Source organism: Sminthopsis crassicaudata, chromosome 1 (assembly GCF_048593235.1).
Source record: "Sminthopsis crassicaudata isolate SCR6 chromosome 1, ASM4859323v1, whole genome shotgun sequence".
NCBI classification, from domain to species: Eukaryota; Metazoa; Chordata; class Mammalia; order Dasyuromorphia; family Dasyuridae; genus Sminthopsis; species Sminthopsis crassicaudata.
The window spans coordinates 110,324,536-110,343,991 of record NC_133617.1 but is presented as its reverse complement, the minus strand read 5'-3'; the positions used below and the strand labels follow the sequence as shown (position 1 = coordinate 110,343,991).

The following is a 19,456-nucleotide window of genomic DNA, read 5'->3' as shown; positions in this document are numbered from 1 at the left end:
AACTAACCAACATGTCATCTGAATCTGACAGTATCTGTGTTTAGTACACCCATGGTTTGTCAACTTTGCAGAGAAGGATGGGAGGTGCTTTTTTGTCCTTTGATGATTATTACAGTTACTCATTTTTGCATTGTTGTAGTCCTTGTATATTGTTTTCCTAATTCTGTTGACTTCACTTAGCATCAGTTCATTCAGTTTTCTCCTTTTCTGAGTTTCTTTGCATAGATTACAAAATAAAATCCCATTTCATTTTAAATTCTTTATAGTCAATCAATTAATAATTTTATTAATTTCCTATTATATGCCAGGAGCTTAAATCTGATGGGGAGACAACATGTAAACAAATATATACAAACAAGCTATGTACAGGATAAGTAGACAGTAACAAAGAGAGGCAGGTATTAGAATTAAGAATTGGGGAAAACTTTCAGTAAATGATGGAATTTTAGTTAGGATTTAAAGGAAGCCAGGAAGATCAGTAGTCAGTGAAGGGAGAACATTCCAGGAATGGGGCAGAGTGGGATATAGTACCTGGAGCCAAAAGATGAAGTGTCTTGTTTGTGGAATAGCCAGGAGGCCACATACCACTGGATTCAAGAGTATGGAGGATGGATTGTAATAAGGAAAAACTAGAGACAGACAGGACCATTAGCAGGGATGGTGTCAGAGGAGAGAAGAAAGATATTGAAAGGGAAAATAAAGGAGTTGTCTCTAGCTTGTGTATGGAGAGAGAGAGAGAGAGAGAGAGAGAGAGAGAGAGAGAGAGAGACAGAGACAGACAGACAGACAGACAAGCGTTAGAATGAGTCCTCATAGTTTAGAGAATAAAGGGGATTACTTTGAGGTTTTGGTTCAGTTCTCTGATCTTTTATCATTAATTCTCATATGTACTGAATAGGTTTGCTTTATGTAACTTAATGCTTTTCTGAAAAATTGTGAGTTAAATCATATTTCCTTTGAATTACAATATGATTTCCAAAATAGCCTCACTAGCACAAATCCTTCTCCATGAGTAGTCAGGGGTCATCGTGCCCAACAGCAGCAGCAGGGCTAGCAACTAACTTCTGGAAAGGATAAGATTTCATTTTAACTCGGCATCTTTTGCTGAAGTATAATTCTGGCAATTTCCATGAGATATTGAGAAGAGGGCAGTGAGCTATGGGGCAGAGATCAATATATAGAACAAGAGTTAGAGGAGGCTTGTTTAAATCTTGTCTGCTCACCTATTAGTAAAACATGGGGAAGTCACTTAACCTCTCTCAGCCTTGCTTTCTTCCTCCTTAAAAATGAGAACACCACCTCTGGAACTTGCCTCTCAGATATTTGGTAGAAATTGAATGAGATAATATATGTTAAGCACTTAGAGATCCATCAAGTACCAGATAAATGTTAGTAGAATTGTTATTGTTAACTCCTACTAGTCTCTTCAGGGAGCAATCTTGGCATTGCTATCTATATTCCTTTAATGACTGGAATCCCTGGGAAATCGCTCTCGTATTCTGAAAAGTCACTGTGATGCATGCAAAAGAATATATTTCACCACAGGGATTCTGAAAGAAGTGCCATTGACCTGCCCTTAGCAGGTGTTCAGTAAATTGTTCTTGAACATTTTCCCTTAACTTTTAGTAACTGGAACTCCAGAGTCCTGAAGTAGCTAAGGCAAGGCCAGTTTCCCCTAAAGACCTGTATGCTCTTCCCACAGAGCATCAGACCCTTTTCCATTGCTGTTTATAAAAAAGTTATCACTTGGAAGTGAACATGTTTGAAGATTCCTTAAGCTTTGAAAGCAAGAGATAATGGTGTTGCTATTGACAATGATCTCTATTAAAATCTTACCCCTACTAATGAACAATCACTTAGTCCCTAATATATCAAAGCTAATCCTATAGAATAGTTTCTGCTCATTTATTTATAAGCTTTTGCTTTCATCAGAAGAAATAACATTAAAAAAAAAAAAAGAAGAAATAACATTTATTACTTTTCTGGAAAAAAAATTCCTTTTTAACAAGGATTTTCTCTTTCTGACATGAGCCCCAGTATGATATGTTTTAAAACATGTGTTATCAGAGGGATCCTGTTATAGACCTTCATATTAAAAGTATTTCTTACACAACAGAGCAGTTCATATAGAGCCTTACCAGAGCCCATCTTTAGGAATGAGGGACCGCAGTTTGAGAACCCCTGCCTTAGTACAACATATCATGTTTTATTTTTAGTGTATGTTTATTATATGTTGAGTTTGTTAATGACATTGTGATCATAAGATCATAAATTTAGAGTCAAGGAGAACCTATTTAATTACCTGGTTCAATGCCTTAATTTTATAAATAAGGAACCTTAGCCCCAGGAGAGTCATATCACTGTTCATGATTCTATAGGTAAGAAGAGGAAGAGCCAGGATCAAATGCCCATCAGCCTCAGACTTCAAATCCAGTACTCAAGTATTGATAGTGCCAGGTATATAGTGGGTGCTTAATATACTTTTTCACTACAATAATCTCAAACCATTAGTAGTGTTTTCCAGTGAAAACATTGATTAGTGTTTATATAGTAGAAAAAAACAAATTATGTGACTAAGATCTTATTTTTAATATTGCCACCAGTTCATTTAGCCTTTAGTGCCCTCATTTGCCCATTATTAGAATGGTGGAAATAGTTTGAGACCCCTCCAGTAAGGCTGATGTTAAGTGTATTGAAATAATATTATTAAGTTAATCTTATATTCTCATTCACTGAAAATGTTTATTGTTACAAAATATGGTTAAAGAATTTTGTTTATTACTGGAAAAAAATATATATGTTCTTTCCATTCAGGTGTTCTTTCTTCCATTCAGCAATATCATCCTTAGCTGTTTTAAAGACAATTCCATCTTTGCCTGGGAATGTGATACACTTGTTTGTAAATATCAATTTCCACCACCACCAGCTGGGTCAGATTTGAAGTACAAAGTTTTTGCTGTTACCAGGTATGTAGTGGGAAGGTGGGAAGGGAGTGTGTGGGTTGTTGTTTTTTTTTTAACAAATTTTATTATCATCTTTTGTGAACCATTCCTTAAGACAAAAATGGGTAGGAGGAGAGGGAATTCTTGGAGCTGAAAGCCTGTTCCTATTTTCTTCTGTGTATCATGACAGCTATTTTCTACTTTATAATCATATAGGTTTATATATGTGTGTTATGTTTAGAAAGGTATATCACATTTGTATAAATGTAAACATATAGTTTTATATTTATAAGCATGATTATTTTCTCTGAGTAGAAATAGTAACTTATGACATCATTAAAATTTCTCACCTCTGTCTTATGTAGAGATGGTCGAATCTTGGCTACTGGAGGTAAATCAAACCATATTCACTTGTGGTGTTTGGAAACTCAACAATTATTTAGAATAATCCAGTTGCCTACAAAAATCCGATCCATTCGCTATATAGAATTTATTCCTGATAATTTTGATGCTGGTTCTAATCAGGTCAGTTTTGTCCCTTTAAAGTCAAATATATGTTATTGTTGTTGTTTTTTAAATATATATGTTTTCTGAGCTGTAAAATATTTTCTAAAGAGACTGATTGGTTGACCTAATTTTCAGATCAAATTTTATACTATATGTTAATGCCCAATTTATAGTTACTCTTATTTGTATAGCAGCATGGAGGCAAAAATTGGGAATCAACCTCACAACTAGGAATACTTGAGTCTGAGTTTTGAATCTCACTTATACTGACTGTGTGATCTTGGTCAAGTCATTTAATTTCTCAGGCTTCTAAGTAACTTTCTTAGGACTAGCAGTGCCAACATGCATTGATAAGAGGGAATTTCACAGATGTGATTAATGAAATCACAGGTCCTATCCCTATCCCTAACTTGGTCTTGATTATTTATTTATTGTTTTAAGAACCTATATTTAAAAAAAAAAAAAAAAGAACCTATATTAGTGCTCATATTTAGGATATTCTCAGTAAAATGTTTGAACCCTAACAGATTTTACAGAGAAGTGTTTAAAATAATATTTCTATAATTGGACATTGTCTCTTTGTTTTAGATTCTTGGAGTATTGGGTCAAGATGGAATTATGAGATTTATCAATATACAAAACTGTAAACTTCTTTTTGATATTGGAACTCTTGATGAAGGAATCAGCACATCAGTAATTAGTCCAAATGGGCGATATATTACATCAATAATGGAAAATGGGAGCCTAAATGTATATTCTGTTCAGGTTTTAACCCAAGAAATAAATAAGGTAAGACATGAAGGCACACTAAATCATCAAAGACTTATTAAATACTATATCATTCAAAGTAAGCTTTGTGTATTTCTCTGTGTACTTGTGGCTTCTTCTCTCTTTTCTATACTTCCTCTTTCACCTACTTGACTAATTTCCCCTCTCATTTTTAGGTTGTTGATTCCACATCTGTGTCTCTAATACTTACTGTAATTGTGTAATTTTAAATGGCATCTACATTCCTGAAACTGTTTGTGTTTTGTCCCAATAGACTTTTTATTTTTTTAAAATAATAGCTTTTCATTTTCAAAATACATGCAAAGATAGTTTTCAACATTCACCCTTGCAAACCTTGTGCTCCAATTTTTTTTTCCCTCCCTCCCACCCCCTCCTCTAGATAGGAAATAATTCAATGTATGTTAAACATGTAGTTTTTCTATACATATTTCCACCTTTATCATACTGAAGCACAAGAAAAATCAGGTCAAAAAGAAGGGGGAAAAGTGAGAAAACCAAAAAACAACAAAAAAGGTGAAAATACTTCGTTGTAATCCATATGCAGTTCTTGTAGTCCTGTTTCTGGATCACAAGTCTTAGAATTGGCCTGAATCACCTCATTGTCGAAAAGAGCCACGAACATTAGAATTGATTATCACATAATCCCAATAGATTTCTAGACCAAACCATGGGTGTGGGCTTGGATCCTTCTTTCTTTTCTGTTAGCTCCCTGATGATCTGTTCTTATGAATCTCCTGCCTTCACTCTCATTCACTCTTTTCCCCAATGCTATTTCTTCCCTGCATAAGGGAAAAAAACCAGGTATGCCTTACTTTATGCAAGGCACTGGACTAAACACTTTACAAAGATGATCTCATTTGATCTCACAACAACTTTGAGAAGTAGGTGCTGGAAACAGGCAGCCAGAGGTTAATTGCTTTGCCCAGAGTAACACAGTAAATGTCTGAGATTGGATTTGAAGTTGGGTTGCTTGGACTTTAGGCCCAGCACTCTTATCTACTTGCTGCTTCTGTGGAAAGGGAATTCTCTTTTCCTCATCTCTAGGTAGGAGTCTTTAACTCTCACTCCTACTTTTTTTTTTTTTTTTTTAATAGCTTTGTATTTGCAAGATATATGCATGGGTAATTTTTCAGCATTGACAATTGCAAAACCTTTTGTTCCAACTTTTCCCCTCCTCGCCACTCCTTCCTCCTGATGGCAGGTTGACCAATACATGTTAAATATGTTAAAGTATAAATTAAATACAATTATGTATACATGTCCAAACAGTTATTTTGCTGTATAAAAAGAATCGGAGTTTGAAATAGTGTACAATTATCAGCCTGTGAAGGAAATAAAAAATGCAGGCGGACAAAAATAGAGGGGTTGGGAATTCTGTGTAGTGGTTCATAGTCATCTTTCGCTGGGTGTAGCTGGTTCAGTTCATTATTGCACTGTTGGAACTGATTTGGTTCATTTCATTGTTGAAGAGGGCCACGTCCATCAGAATTGATCATCATATAATATTGTTGTTGAAGTATATAATGATCTTTTTGTCCTGCTCATTTCACTCAGCATCAGTTCATGTAAGTCTCTCCAGGCCTTTCTGAAATCATTGTGTTGGTTATTTTTTACATGCCAAGGTCCAGTTGTCTCTAAGTTATCCTTCCAGCCTGCCGTCTCAACTCTGTCCCAGGCTAGACTACTCCTTGCCCTCCTGCTCTCCTCTTTTATCCTAGCAGAGATTGTAGTGAGAACTCAATGGGGCTTGTGAGAAAATACTTCAACCAATGAACTTGCTCCTTTTAAAGGTTGTGTAAACTCCTTTTCAGAAGTTCAAAGGTGTAAACTCCCCCTAAATTAGGCCAGAAATAAAGATGTGAATTCTGAGCTAGAGAATTGCTCAGACAACCTGAGTTCTCACCTTGTAATCCTAACACTTATAGAACAATAATATTCCATAAAATTCATATACCCCAATTTATTCAGCTATTCTCCATCCACTGAGCATCCACTCAGTTTTCAGTTTCTGGCCACTACAAAGAGGGCTGCCACAAACATTCTTGCACATACAGGTCCCTTTCCCTTCTTTAAAATCTCTTTGGGATATAAGCCCAGTAGTAACACTGCTGGATCAAAGGGTATGCACAGTTTGATAACATTTTGGGCATAGTTCCAAATTGCTCTCCAGAATGGCTGGATTCTTTCCCAACTCCACCAACAATGCATCAGTGTCCCAGTTTTGCCACATCCCCTCCAACATTCATCATTATCTTTTCCTGTCATTCTAGCCAATTTGACAGGTATGTAGTGGTATCTCAGACTTGTCTTAATTTGCACTTCTTTGATTAATAATGACTTGGAGCATCTTTTCATATGGCTAGAAATTCACTCCTACTTTTCAAGCACCTTGGGAACAGTCTCTACCTTACTCATCTTTACTCCAGCTCCGTTCATTCCATGAGTCTGCCCTCAGTAGTTTCATGATTTCTGTGCCACAGTAGGTGTCCCAATCTTTACCATGAGGTTTCTCACTGTTATCTGTCTTATTTACTCCCTGGACTCCGTGCTATTTGTACTCATCATGCCTCTTAGAAACCTCTTTTCCTCTCCAACATTATTGCTTCTCTGATGTTTTGTTTCCACTAATCAGGGCCATCTTGGTTTTCATTTTAACCTGAAACCATTTTACCGATTTCCATTTTAACTGAAAAACCTCAGTCTTTAACAGTGTTGAAGGTGAAGGAGGCGCATTACACACCTTTAGGAACTGCTATGATCCTTTTAATAATTTAATACAGAATCTTAACCTAGGATGTTTCCACTCCTGGGAAGTTGAAGATTTTAAGAAGTTATGTATTTTCCCTTCCTTCCTCTGAACTATTGAACACACCATTTAGTTAATTGTTCTATACCAGTGGTTCTCAAACTTTTAAGTGGCCAGTTAAACTGTCCCTCAGACTGTTGGAGGGCCGGAGTATAGTAAAAACATAACCCGGCGGGCCACATAAACATCCTCAGCAGGCTGCATCTGGCCCACGGGCTGTAGTTTGAGAACCCCTGTTCTATACCGATTTCATTTTCTCCAATTACACTAGAAGATGGACCATATACTCTTTATCACTTTTAAATATCCCACATTACTTAATAGTTTGTGCTAAACCTACAGCAGGCACTCAGCACACAGTTGTTGGGGGTTAATTTAAGTAGACTTTATTCTGTTAATTAGAGTGAGTTAAGTGCTAGGCTTCAAGTCTAGAAAACCTGAATTTGACTCCAACTATTGTGATCCAGAGCCAGTTACTTAATCTGATGGCCTCAGAGATTATCTTTAAAATAAAGGATTGGACTTTATGGTCTTTAAAATCTCTTCCAGTTCTAAATCTCTACTGTTTTGCATCTTTTGTTTATCATTTGAACATTTATCATTTAGTTATTTAATTAGATAACTTTCTCATGTCATCAGGACACAGACCAATTTATTTCCTATTTAAGAGATGAAGACTCTACACTCTTTCTCACGCTTATGATCCTCTTTAACTTTGTTTTCCCTTTGGAGTCTTGGCTTTGTTCACCTTGATTGCTGTTTGTAATCACTGTCCAGCCAGGTGACCTGACTCTCACATATCAAACCTTTGTCCAGGAAACCTCAAGCTGTGGCCCAGTCACCAATATTTTTACCACTGATGCCACTGACCTTTGCCTCATTATCTGATTTAAGGCCTGTTTTAAAGAGACAATGAATTGTCACAGCATTTATAACTGCCATCTGATTCATATATTTCATATGTTTGAATGATGATTCTTCAAAGAATTATTTTGAAATGTTTCTCAAAAAGAAAAGGCTGGATATGGTAGAGCATGCCTGAAATCCCTGCTGCTAGGAAGGCTAAGGCTGGCAGATCTCTTGTGCTTGATAGTTCTGAGCTACTGTGGGCTAAAACAGTCAGGTATCCATACTGTGTGTGACATTAAAATGTGAGCCTTCAGAAAGCAAGGGTCCACCAAACTGCCTAGGGAGGCAGGAGGAGAGCAAATAGGAGTTCTTATGCCATTGAGATTGGGAAAGATAGGAAGACTTAGGCGGAAAAAAAGAATGAAGTTGGAAAGAAAGAAGGAAGGAAAATAAATTTTTTATTGTTTTTTTTTTCCCCAGAAATTGAATTAGTGTAGCAATCTCATTTGCTCCAAGGTAACCACTATGTTATTTATCTTTTAGCCACCTCCTCCTTTAGTGAAAGTAATTGAAGACTTGTCCAAGAAGACAGGACCAGGTCAGCTTAAAGTAAGAGTGATAGGAGGAAAGGTACAGCGACCACGGAAAGCAAAGGATTGCAAAACTACAACTAGAATATTAAGAAACATGATGGACACTGACCTTGAAAATAAAGAGGTAAGATAATGGCCTTTAGTTGACTTGCTTCAGTTTTGCCAAAGATATTCCTAAGAGATGACTGTGGAAAATGATTTCCCCAAATAATTTTTCCTTGCCCGAGATTTAATCAAAACTTGAATGGTAAACAACATCATTAAAAGGCCTAACAGAAACATTATTTTTTAAAATTCTAAAGATATTCTTAGAAGTAGGTTAAAAGGCCAGTGAAACAAATGTTACTTCAAAGATGATTATAGGTTTATGCAAAAAAGAGAAGGTCAAGTTGTAAGGAAATAGGTAACATCGCATAGAAAATGACTCAGTTTCCATCATCCTCTTTGTAGAATGACCTTCCTGAAGGATTATCCAAAAAAAGCCTACAAACCTTATTGAGAGGCTATGGAGAATATCCAACAAAATACAGGTAAGAAGGTAAAAAATTCCTTAATATTATTCTTGGTTTATGGAGAGAAACTTTTGGTAAAATTATGTCTTAATTTCAGGATGTTCATTTGGCGTTCTCTACTACAATTGCCAGAAAATTATTCAGCATTTAATAGCCTACTAGATAAGGGTACTCACTGTGCATTTCTCAACATTCATGAAAAATACCCCATCAAGAGTAGGAAATTACTGAGAATTTTACAGAGGTATGTACAATATTTAGATACTGTATTTTTAGAAATCCATTGTTGTGATAAATGTTGATTGATTAATTGATAAAATATGCCCTTAGTTCTCAATTCTCCACACCAGTGGGATAGTATGTGTAATACTCTAGAAATAATTTGCATCTTACATTGGAAGGTTTTCATAATCATTTTAAAATGTGGATATGTCCAGTGTTCTCAGAGCCCAGGATACTTCAAACAAGCCAATAAGGCCACACTTAAGATATAATTCAGGAGGAGCTAGAACCTTGTTCAGGTGCCCCATGATGTCTTATGATTAAAACTTCCTACTTCTATTCTGTACTTGAGAAAGTATCCCATTTTATCCATGTGGAAGAATGTCAGCTTGTATTATTCTGTGTGTTATCTCTGAATTTGTTATTCATACCTTGAATTAAAATGTTTTGGTTTGAAAAAGTTCTAATTATATATCAGGACATGTGGGAAGTAAAAGAAAAAATAGAGTATTATTTCTCCACATATTATTAAAACTGCTTAGTTTCCTTGTCTTTTGTTAATAGCTTAAAATTATTTTAAAATGGACCTAAGTTCAAGACCCGCCTTTAACACATTTTGGCTGTTTTTACTCTAGCCAGGTCACTTAACCTATCAGTGTTCTAGGTTACTCTCTAAGGCCAGAAATTGCAGAGAAGGTGTCAACTTGCATTGGTAGAAAGTGTTTCCTCATCAATGAAAATCACAACTTCAGGATCCATTCTTATCCCTATCTTCAGAACAATGTAATATAGCCAACAAACAGCATAGAACTGAAATTTGTTCACTTCTCAGAAACCATTTTAATGGAAGGGACAAGAGTTAACAACGATCTAATTGTATACAGACTTACCACCACCCTCTGTTTCTGGTCTCTTGAATCACAGCCTTTTGGGGAAGCATTCTGTTAACAGTGTTCCAGGTCCAGTTAGTCTTTGACAGTACATAACCTTGGGCTCTTACGAAGAATGGTCCACTTTACAGTTGGGTAACCACTCTCACTATTGCAATAAGCACAAAATCACAGGAAAAAATGATGTTCAACATTTGTAGCAAAAGACCTTATTCTACTTTTCTTTGGGTTGTGCTTTTTGACACTTTATGAAACTTAATGAAACTTTTTGAAATTTATTTTAAATCTCTCTAATTGTAAGCTTGTCAGTGAGCAGTATTGCTACATTTTCAGAAGTGTTATCCAATATACAGTGTCAGAGGTTCTAGAGCTGAAAGGGAACCTAAAAAATTGTTTTCCCTTAGACTCTACTTTTACACTTTGGTGGGAAGATTAAATACTGAATTGCTGTGCTGCCATATTTTTTTAAAGAAGCAGTGAATGAATTAAAACTTAGAATCTTGGGACTAATGCTATTCTTCTTAAGACTTGTTTTATCATTAGATTATTCTAATATGGCAAGATAGATCCACATCTTCCTAATTTGTTAGTTTTGTAATGTATTAACCTTTATGCAGGACTCAGCAGCCTGTTGGAAAAATAGCAAAAGCTTAATTTCTCCTATGGAAGTGCTAAGTCATACATATCTATCTTCAAATTATAATTATCACTTAGGAGAATTCTTCCAGACTAAATTTTTTCCAAAAAACAAAAATCTCCCTTAACCAATGTCTATAGAGCATGCTTTTTTTTTTTTTTTTTTTTTTTTTTTTTTTTTTTTTAAACTCCTGTAAATATTTTCTAGCCTCTTGGGCATTATTTCATTCACAGGACCATGTCTGCCTTAGCTCACTGGTCTGCTATCTTTGGTGACACTCCATATCTTCCTCTGTTAGCATTTCCATTCGTAAAATTATTCCAGAACAACCAGCTCGTCTGTTTTGAAGTTATTGCCACTCTCATAAGTAAGTAAAATTTTATCAAGTAATTACAATTAAAGAGTGAATTTTTATGAATTTTTTGAAGTGCTTTTCCCCACAGCATTGAAGTTAATAATGAAGTTAAAAGGAAAAAACTACTCTAGATGTTAGAGTTGTAAACTTTCAGTCTGATTAGTTGTAGTTAGGAGTTTGTAGTTAATGACTTTGAAAGTTCAGCTGTGGACAACTGAAGCCTGTTTGCAGAGAAAAACAAATCTTAATAGTCTGGTTGAATGCATACAGCTGAGTATAATGAATAGGCCTCTATTGCTTACCTCTTGAAGTTTCATTAGCTCCTTACTTTTTCAAATAAGAAATCAAATTTGACCTGAAGTAATTTAATATGTCTCCCAGTAAGTAAGAAAGCATCAGCTAAATTAAATCTCATCTATATTACTGATCACATCACTGGAAATAGTAGATTTTACTTACAGAAGTAAAAAAAAAATTTTTTTTTGAGATTATGATTTAATGTATTTTTGGTGAAATGAAAAATGTGATTTCCACATGGAGTAGACCTCCTCTGTGAATATATCTCTCTAAGACAAGAGTTTTTTGTTTGGTCATACATTCTCACTTTGGAATGTTAGACCTTTAGTTCATTAATGTGGACAGTTTCTCAGAATGTTTTGGGAACTCCTATTTTAAATTGCTTTAAGAGCCAATTTTATTTTCTTCATTAGAAACACTATCCCTCATGCAAATTGGCACCTATCTTTTTTGAATTAGAAAAATCTTTACTGATGGGAAATTATCTGTCCTTTAAAGATGGAATTGATTTTTGGCTATTTAAAAAGCCAAGTTTGATGAGTAAGTCATGTGATAGTCTTTTTAGACAAAGGCAGGACATTACTGTCACATTTTATTCAGTCATGTTGACTCTGTGTGATCCTTTTTTTGGGTTTTGGCAGAGGTACTAGATTGATTTACCATTTCCTTCTCCAACTCATTTTACAGTAGAGGAAACTGAAACAAAACAGGGTTACATGATTTTTTTTTCATGGTCACACAGCTAGTAAGTGGCTGAAGCTGAATTTTAGTTCAAGTCTTCCTGACAACATAACTGGTGCTCTTTCCACTGCACCACTTAGCTACCCTTGACTATTACACAGTAAAATGGTCTTATATGTAGTTCATAAACTGACACAGAAGAAAGTTCTCAAAAAGGAGTTTCCCAGATATTTTGAACATTTGGTATCCTAGAGATTAACATATATGCTCAAAAGTGACTGCTTTGGAGGGCAACACTCATTTGACCATCTAAGTTTATATCTTTCAGTAGCCCTCTTCCCCGTGCTGATCTTTATTTTTTCTCATTACTTTGCAGTCATACCCAAGCACAAAGAAGGCTCTGTGAAATAGGTTATCAGCTTAATGACACCTTCCTAAGTCATCTCTACAATACCTATCACTACCAAGAGGAAAAATCCATCCTTCTCGGGGGGTTGGTGGGCAGTGGTGTTGGCTTTCACAGAGTTTTCTGGTCCCTTGTCGTCCTGTCAGCACCTGCCCACAAGTCTTCCCTCTGTTGAGTTCTGATTTCTATTACAACCATTATAATCAGAACAAAAGAAAAACATGTTCCAATAAATATAGAGAAAGGGACTCCTGGCCCAGACTTTCAGGGTCACCCCATAAGATACAGCTTATTTGAAGCCATAGGAAATTGACTCTGTGTGTCAGAGTTCTCCTTTAATTAAACGACATTCATTTAATCAGGAGTATTTAACCTGGGGTCTATTAGTTTGGTTGTTGGTTTTTTATGTTCCATTATTTTCTATTTTGTTATTTACTAGGCTTATTGACAAATTGAGGGCCATTTAATATAGGCTTTGATTAGGGATTTATTTTAAATGTATCACCCTTTATATAACAAAAGAAGAAAATCTAATTGAAGATGTTTGATGCTTTTTATTAATCATTAGTAATATAACAGAACTAAAGATAGCTTTTAAAACCTATTTTCATTTAAAATCTTAGACTTCCGCTTTGAGATTATTGTGTCCTAGATATTAGGACACTGTAACATGGTGTGTTGAGGGGGGAATGACTTCCAAGATGGTAGAAAGACACAAGATCATGTCATATGAGAATTGTTTGAAGAACTGGGAATATTTACATTGTAAAAGAAGGTGTTTAAGGTGTTAGAGGGAAATGTTGTGAAAGTTAATTTTAAATGTTCTTTGACCTTACTGTGACCTCCAGTCCTAACTCAACTCCTCCACCATTCTCTCCTGTTGAATCCTGAGCTTTCTAGTCCTTGCCAAACTTTAACTCTGTTTTATTCTCACCATGCAACCATGCTTAGAGGATCCATTACAATCTATATTCTTTAATCTCACTTGAGGCCTCACTGCAGCAAGTCATTCCTTCTACTAGTCTCTAATCGGCTCTCCTCCCCACTTACCACAGCACCTATTCCTTCCTCTTTTCTCCTCAAACCCTCCACATCACTTTCTCCCATCCTTTTACTTTAGGGCTTCTCATGCATGTATCATGAAAATATTAAGACTATTCACTTCAATTCCTTCATCTCTGCTTCTCCTTCTCTCATATCTCTTTTTAATTCATTTTCCATTCTCTTCTCTACTTCCTCTGATAAAGTTGTATCCCTTCTTCCTAAGGCCAGCTCTTACATGTATCTTTGATCTCATCCCATTCCATCTTCTCCACCAGAATATCCAAACTATTGTCACCTTCCTTTCTCCCTCTATCTCTTTCTCTTTCTCTCATCTTCAGTCTTTCTATAGGTGTCTTTTTTCCTTCCCTGCTGCCTATAAACATACCCAGATCTCTCCCATCCTTAAAATCCTCACAAGATTCTGTTTTCTCAACTGTCATCATGTCTCTCTTTTCAGTCAAATTCCTTGACAAATCCACTTATACACAGTACCTCTGCTTCTCCCCTTTCTTTTTTAAGCTCTCTATAATTTGCCTTTAGACCTCATTATCCAGTGTAAATTGTTATCTCCAAAGTTTACAAGGATATCTTCATTGTCAAATTTTCTTCATCCTCATTCATCTTGACCTCCTTGCATTATTTAACATGATTACCTGCTCCTGAATATTTTCTCCTGTCTAAATCTCACTTTTTCTTCCTGAGTTGACTATTTAGATTTCTTTGCTTGATTTTCATCCATGTCCCACTCACTGAGCTCTCTCCCCTTCTCTCCCTTTCCCCTCCTTCCCTCCCTCTCTCTCTCTCTCCCTCTCTTACCCCCTCTCACTTCCTTCCCCTTTCTCCTCTCTGTCTCATAATCCTCTGTGCCCCACCAACACACATACACATGCAGATGCATCCTTCCTGATTCACACTTTCCACTTGTACAGCCACACTAGCTCAGGCCTTCTTACTTCTCAGCTGGACTATTTCAATCATCTCCTAATTGGTCTCCCTGCCTCTAGTTTTGCCCTCTTGTCCCTTAATACATCCTCCACAGAGTTGCCAAAGTGATTTTCCTAAAATTTAGGTCTAAACACATCACCTGTCCTACTCATTAGACTCTAGTGCTGTCTGTTTTCCAGTCATCCAATTCTGTCCAACTTTGTGACTCCCTGGACCATAAGCAAACTTTTTATCTTCTATTATCTCTTCAAATCTGTCCAAGGTCATTTTTGTTGTTTCTGTGCTGTTACCTCTGGGATCAAATATAAACTCCTTGTTCTTCACAGCCTTTCTCTTTCCTTCCATCATCATCATCATCTTTTTTTTTTTAATTAATTTTATATTTATAAAAAATTTTTTGACAGTACATATGCATGAGTAATTTTTTTCATAACATTATCCCTTGTATTCATTTTTCCAAAATTTCCCCTCCCTCCCCTAGATGACAGGCAATCCTATACATATTAAACGTGTTACAGTGTAACCTAGATATTCCTTCCATCTTCTTAATACATTAGCTCCCTCCATAATTGCTCTTTTAATTAATAAGACAGTCAGTCTCCTGTCTCTGTGCCTTTTCACCTTTTGTCCCCTTTACCTTAAATAAACTCTCTCCTCACCTTTCCCTTTCAGAATCCCTGGCTTTCTTTAAGACTCCCATTTAAATGCCACTTTAAGCAAAATGCCTTTTCTAGTAAATTCTCCTCTAAGATTACTTTGTATCTACTCTGTTTATGTGTCTGTATTTATGTACATGCTTTCATCTCCATTAGAATGTAAGCTCCTTGAGGGCAGGAAATAATGCCTTTTTTCTCTTTTTGTCCCCAGCGTTTAGCACAGCGCCTAATGAATAGTAAGCATTAGCAGATGCTGCTCAAATAATTTATTGGTTTGATGGATTGTCACGTGCAAGAGAAATATGATTCACCTTGTTTGGGCCCAGAGGCCAGTAAGTTAGGCTAGTGAGTGGAAATTTCAGAGAACTAGATTTAAGTTCAATATTTGGGAATTTTTCCATATAATTAGATTTTGTCTTTTTTTTTTTTTTTGTCCAGTAGAGTTGCTCATCACATAAAGGCTTGAATTAGAGGCTAAATAACCACTAAACTAAGGATTTTATAGATGAGAAAATTTGTGTTTCAGGTATAGCTTAGACTAGACAATCTCTCAAGTGCCTTTCAGCTTTGATGTTATGATTCTTTGATTTTGATTATTTCTTAATTTAATTTAATGCTTTTGGGTTTTTAAAATTAATTTTTATTATTATTATTTTTACTGTGAATATTCTCTGCACTGATACTGTTTTGCCAGCCCTCCTATCCCTTGGCACGTAGTCCTTAAGAATATTTGAATACAAAAGTTCATTACTTTGCAGCCAAACTGGTGATGAACCTCTGGGGATTTTGCTAAATTGGTCTTTGGAAAATATTATATGTCCACATCATGAGCCTTTCCATCAAGGGAGCATATGATCAATGGCTTAGGTTTTTAGGAGCCAGATCCCCTTCTCCTCGCCTTTCCCACCAGAAGGAGGCTTCAGAATAGTGCCTAAGTATGGCCAACAGTGTCAGCATGAGGGGGTGATTTGTATACCTTCTAGCTATAATTTATAAGAATTTCACCTCCATTTTTAAATTAGCAAAAATGGTTGTGGGTTTTTTGTTTTTTGTGTTTTTTTTTTTTTTTTTTTTTAACCAAATAGCACTTGGAGATTTATGGGTTTTGCCTAGGTTTATGAATGCTATTTTTTACTCCTTTCTTACACATTGCCTTTTAGAAATTTAGTGAATTTGCAAAATTTCTGAAGAATGAGAGGTTATTTATTTAGTCCATTGTTCTAATGCAGAAATCTGTGTCCTCTGCTTTTTGTACATTTGAATAGTAGTGCTTTAAATGGACATATTTTAGTCAACAAGGATCACGTAGTACATGAAGAACCTGTGATTTCATTAGTGTGAGGAACAACTTTCACCAAGCAGATCATAATCCATAGTTTAGTCTTGGACCCATAGCTTCCTGACTCAAGGCTCCATCCTCTCTCCACTATCACATACTATGACTGCATGACTGCAGAGTGCTCTTACTGAAAACAAGGCACTACATGAATATAATCATTATCCACTTCTTCCTTCACAGTTAATTGGTGTCAACATTGGTTTGAATATTTTCCTAATCCACCTATCAACATCCTCAGTATAATAGAAAATCTTTTGGCCCATCATGACAAGGAACTGCTGCAGCACTATATGAACTGTGGAATTACAGCCCAGGTAAGATGTTTTCTGCTTCTAGGCACCAAAGCTGCCCTTTGACCTTTGCTTAGTAATTAGTGCAAATTGTGGCACACTCTAACTTTGTAAAACCTTACACAAATAGCACAGCATCTTCCACACTTGTCCTCTTAAGAAATAAGTCCTGTCTGTTTCCAAAACCTATAAGTAATAAAGGGTAAAAATTACAGAAATTTTTGATAACTTTAGTGTAATGTTGTTTTTGTTGTTTCTGTGCTATTACAATACTCTGGGATCAAATATAAACTCCTTGTTCTTCACAGCCTTTCTCTTTCCTTTCATCTTCTTAATACATTAGCTCCCTCCATACATACCTCTTTTAAGACAGGACAGTCTCCTGTTGTCAAACCAGAATTACTCAGCATTATCAGGACATTCATTTTGAAATGTGCCTATCAAACTAATAAGTCCTTTCTTGTTTATTTTAGTTATATGCATGGCCCCTTCTAGAAACGGTATTCTCAGAGGTTCTTACAAGAGAAGAATGGCTTAAAGTTTTCGACAATGTCTTTTCTAACCATCCTTCGTTCCTACTCATGATTGTTGTGGCCTACAACATCTGCTGCAAGGCACCTTTACTTAACTGTAATCATAAAGATGACTTTGAGGTACAAATCTGTGATTTTGTAAATTGAAACTCTCCATATGTATATTTCACTTGCCAAAAAAAATAGCCACAATATTATTGGATTTTATGTTTTTTACTTTTTCATTGTTAAATATAATTTATACCAGTTATCCTAAGGGAAACATCCTATTTCTTGACAGATAAAGCATATAATATTTAATTTTTTAAAAAAAGAAAATACTTGTAACCCATCTTAAAACTTAAAGGCATATCAGAGAAATAGCCTCAAGTAATGTTTCTTTTTTCACTTTTTAATATTCTTTTTTTTTTTTTTAACCATGAGCTTGAAGAAAACAATTTTAATTGTTAGAATGAAAATTTTTTTGTACACACAGAGAATAAATAATCTAACAGCACTGATAACTTCCTGCTCATGTAAAAGTACTTATTGCCTATGAGACATATTTACATAGTTCTTTAAAGGTCTCAGAATTCTTTCTACATTTTGCTGGTTTTCTTCTAGCAGATAACCTTCTGCTTAATTTCATAAATGTGACTGACATAAATGTTCAGAACTGATGATCACATTTTGTCATGGAAATTTCATTGGTAGTCTAACCAGGAACTTCTTCAACTTTAGACAACAACCACAACTGGTTTCAAGACATTTCTTCATGCAGAGTGAAATCAGCAGTACCAGGAGAACAGTTTATGTAACAGCACTGTAAAAATGAACAGTTCTGAAAGACTAAAAAACTAATCAATGCAGTGATCTCCCACAATTCTGCAAGACTGAAGAGGAAGTACATTCTCCACTTCTTGATAAAGAGGCTAGGGATCCAGAGTATTGAATGAGATAGATCTTTTCTGGAAGTGGCCAACATGGAAATCTATTTTACTTGATTATGGGTATTTATTACAAGTGTTCGTTTTTCTTTTTCTTTTTTTTCTAGGATGAGGGTTGAACAGAGAAAAGGTATAAGAACAAGAAAAGAAGTGCTTGTTACATGAAAAAAAAAGTTTAAAAAAAAAAAGAATATTAAAAGTGAAAAAAGCAACATTTCTTGAGGCTGTTTCTCTAATATGTCTTAAAGTTTTACGGTATTATGCTTAATTGGGTTACAAACACTTTAATTTTTTTTTTTTTTTTTTTTTTATCACATAACAAGCATTTATTTTCTTGTTATCCTACCTCCTTGGGGAAAAAAGAACATTTGTAACAAATACCCATAATCAAGTAAAACAGATTTCCATGTTGGTAATTTCCAAAAAAGATCTGTCTCATTCAGTATTCTAGATTTATTGCCTCTTTGTCAAAAAGTGGAGAATGTGCTGCTTCTTCAGTCATGTAGAATTGTGGATGATCATTGCTGTGTGTGTATAGATATAGATATTTACCTATATATACACACAAATACATGTACATATATATATATTTTTTTTTGTTTATGGGTGTTTGTTTTTTGTTTGTTAAGGCAATTGGAGTTAAATGTCTGAGCTCAAATTTGAATTCAAGTTCTCCTGATTCCAGGATCAGTTTTCTATCCACTGCACCATCTAGCTACCCAAGACTCATGTATATTTTAAGAAAAGTATTATGTTCCCTGGAAAAATTCCCTGTTGAAAATAAACTTGTTGTTTGATTTTTTTTTTAAAGCAGTAGTATTCTATAACTGCATTAATTTAAAAAAAAATCCTTATTTTTAAAAGAAATTTTTCTTACAGTATTTTTTCCACCATCGTAATAACATGGATATCACTGTTGTAATTCGAGAAGCCTATCGCCTCATGCTTTGTACCCCAGCTGATATTCATCCAAAGACCATGCTAGATGACTTTATACCTTTGACAAAAAGCCAATATCCAGTCTTTAATAAGTATCCCAAATTCATCGTGGACTATCAAACTCAAGAACTAGAAAGGATAAGGAATGATGAACTGGAATACTTAAAGGAAAGGTAATCATGGAATAATAATAGCAACAGTAATAATAATAAAATAATAATAATAATAATAATGGAAACATTATGATTACCCTTTTAAAATTTGCAAAGTTCATTATTATATATGTTATCTCATTTGT

General features: G+C 35.1%; 1 protein-coding gene across 1 annotated transcript in view; it reads left to right on the top strand.

Annotated features, from left to right (window-relative positions):
• Positions 1–19,456, top strand: part of TBC1D31 (TBC1 domain family member 31) — a 65,522-nt gene that overhangs the window by 22,511 nt on the left and 23,555 nt on the right. The window contains exons 5-14 of the mRNA XM_074266234.1: positions 2,815–2,966; positions 3,308–3,467; positions 4,038–4,238; positions 8,437–8,610; positions 8,937–9,016; positions 9,096–9,242; positions 10,981–11,114; positions 16,651–16,784; positions 17,234–17,413; positions 19,099–19,331. Coding sequence (XP_074122335.1) covers positions 2,815–2,966; positions 3,308–3,467; positions 4,038–4,238; positions 8,437–8,610; positions 8,937–9,016; positions 9,096–9,242; positions 10,981–11,114; positions 16,651–16,784; positions 17,234–17,413; positions 19,099–19,331 — 1,595 coding nt within the window. The remainder of the gene's footprint in view (positions 1–2,814; positions 2,967–3,307; positions 3,468–4,037; positions 4,239–8,436; positions 8,611–8,936; positions 9,017–9,095; positions 9,243–10,980; positions 11,115–16,650; positions 16,785–17,233; positions 17,414–19,098; positions 19,332–19,456) is intronic.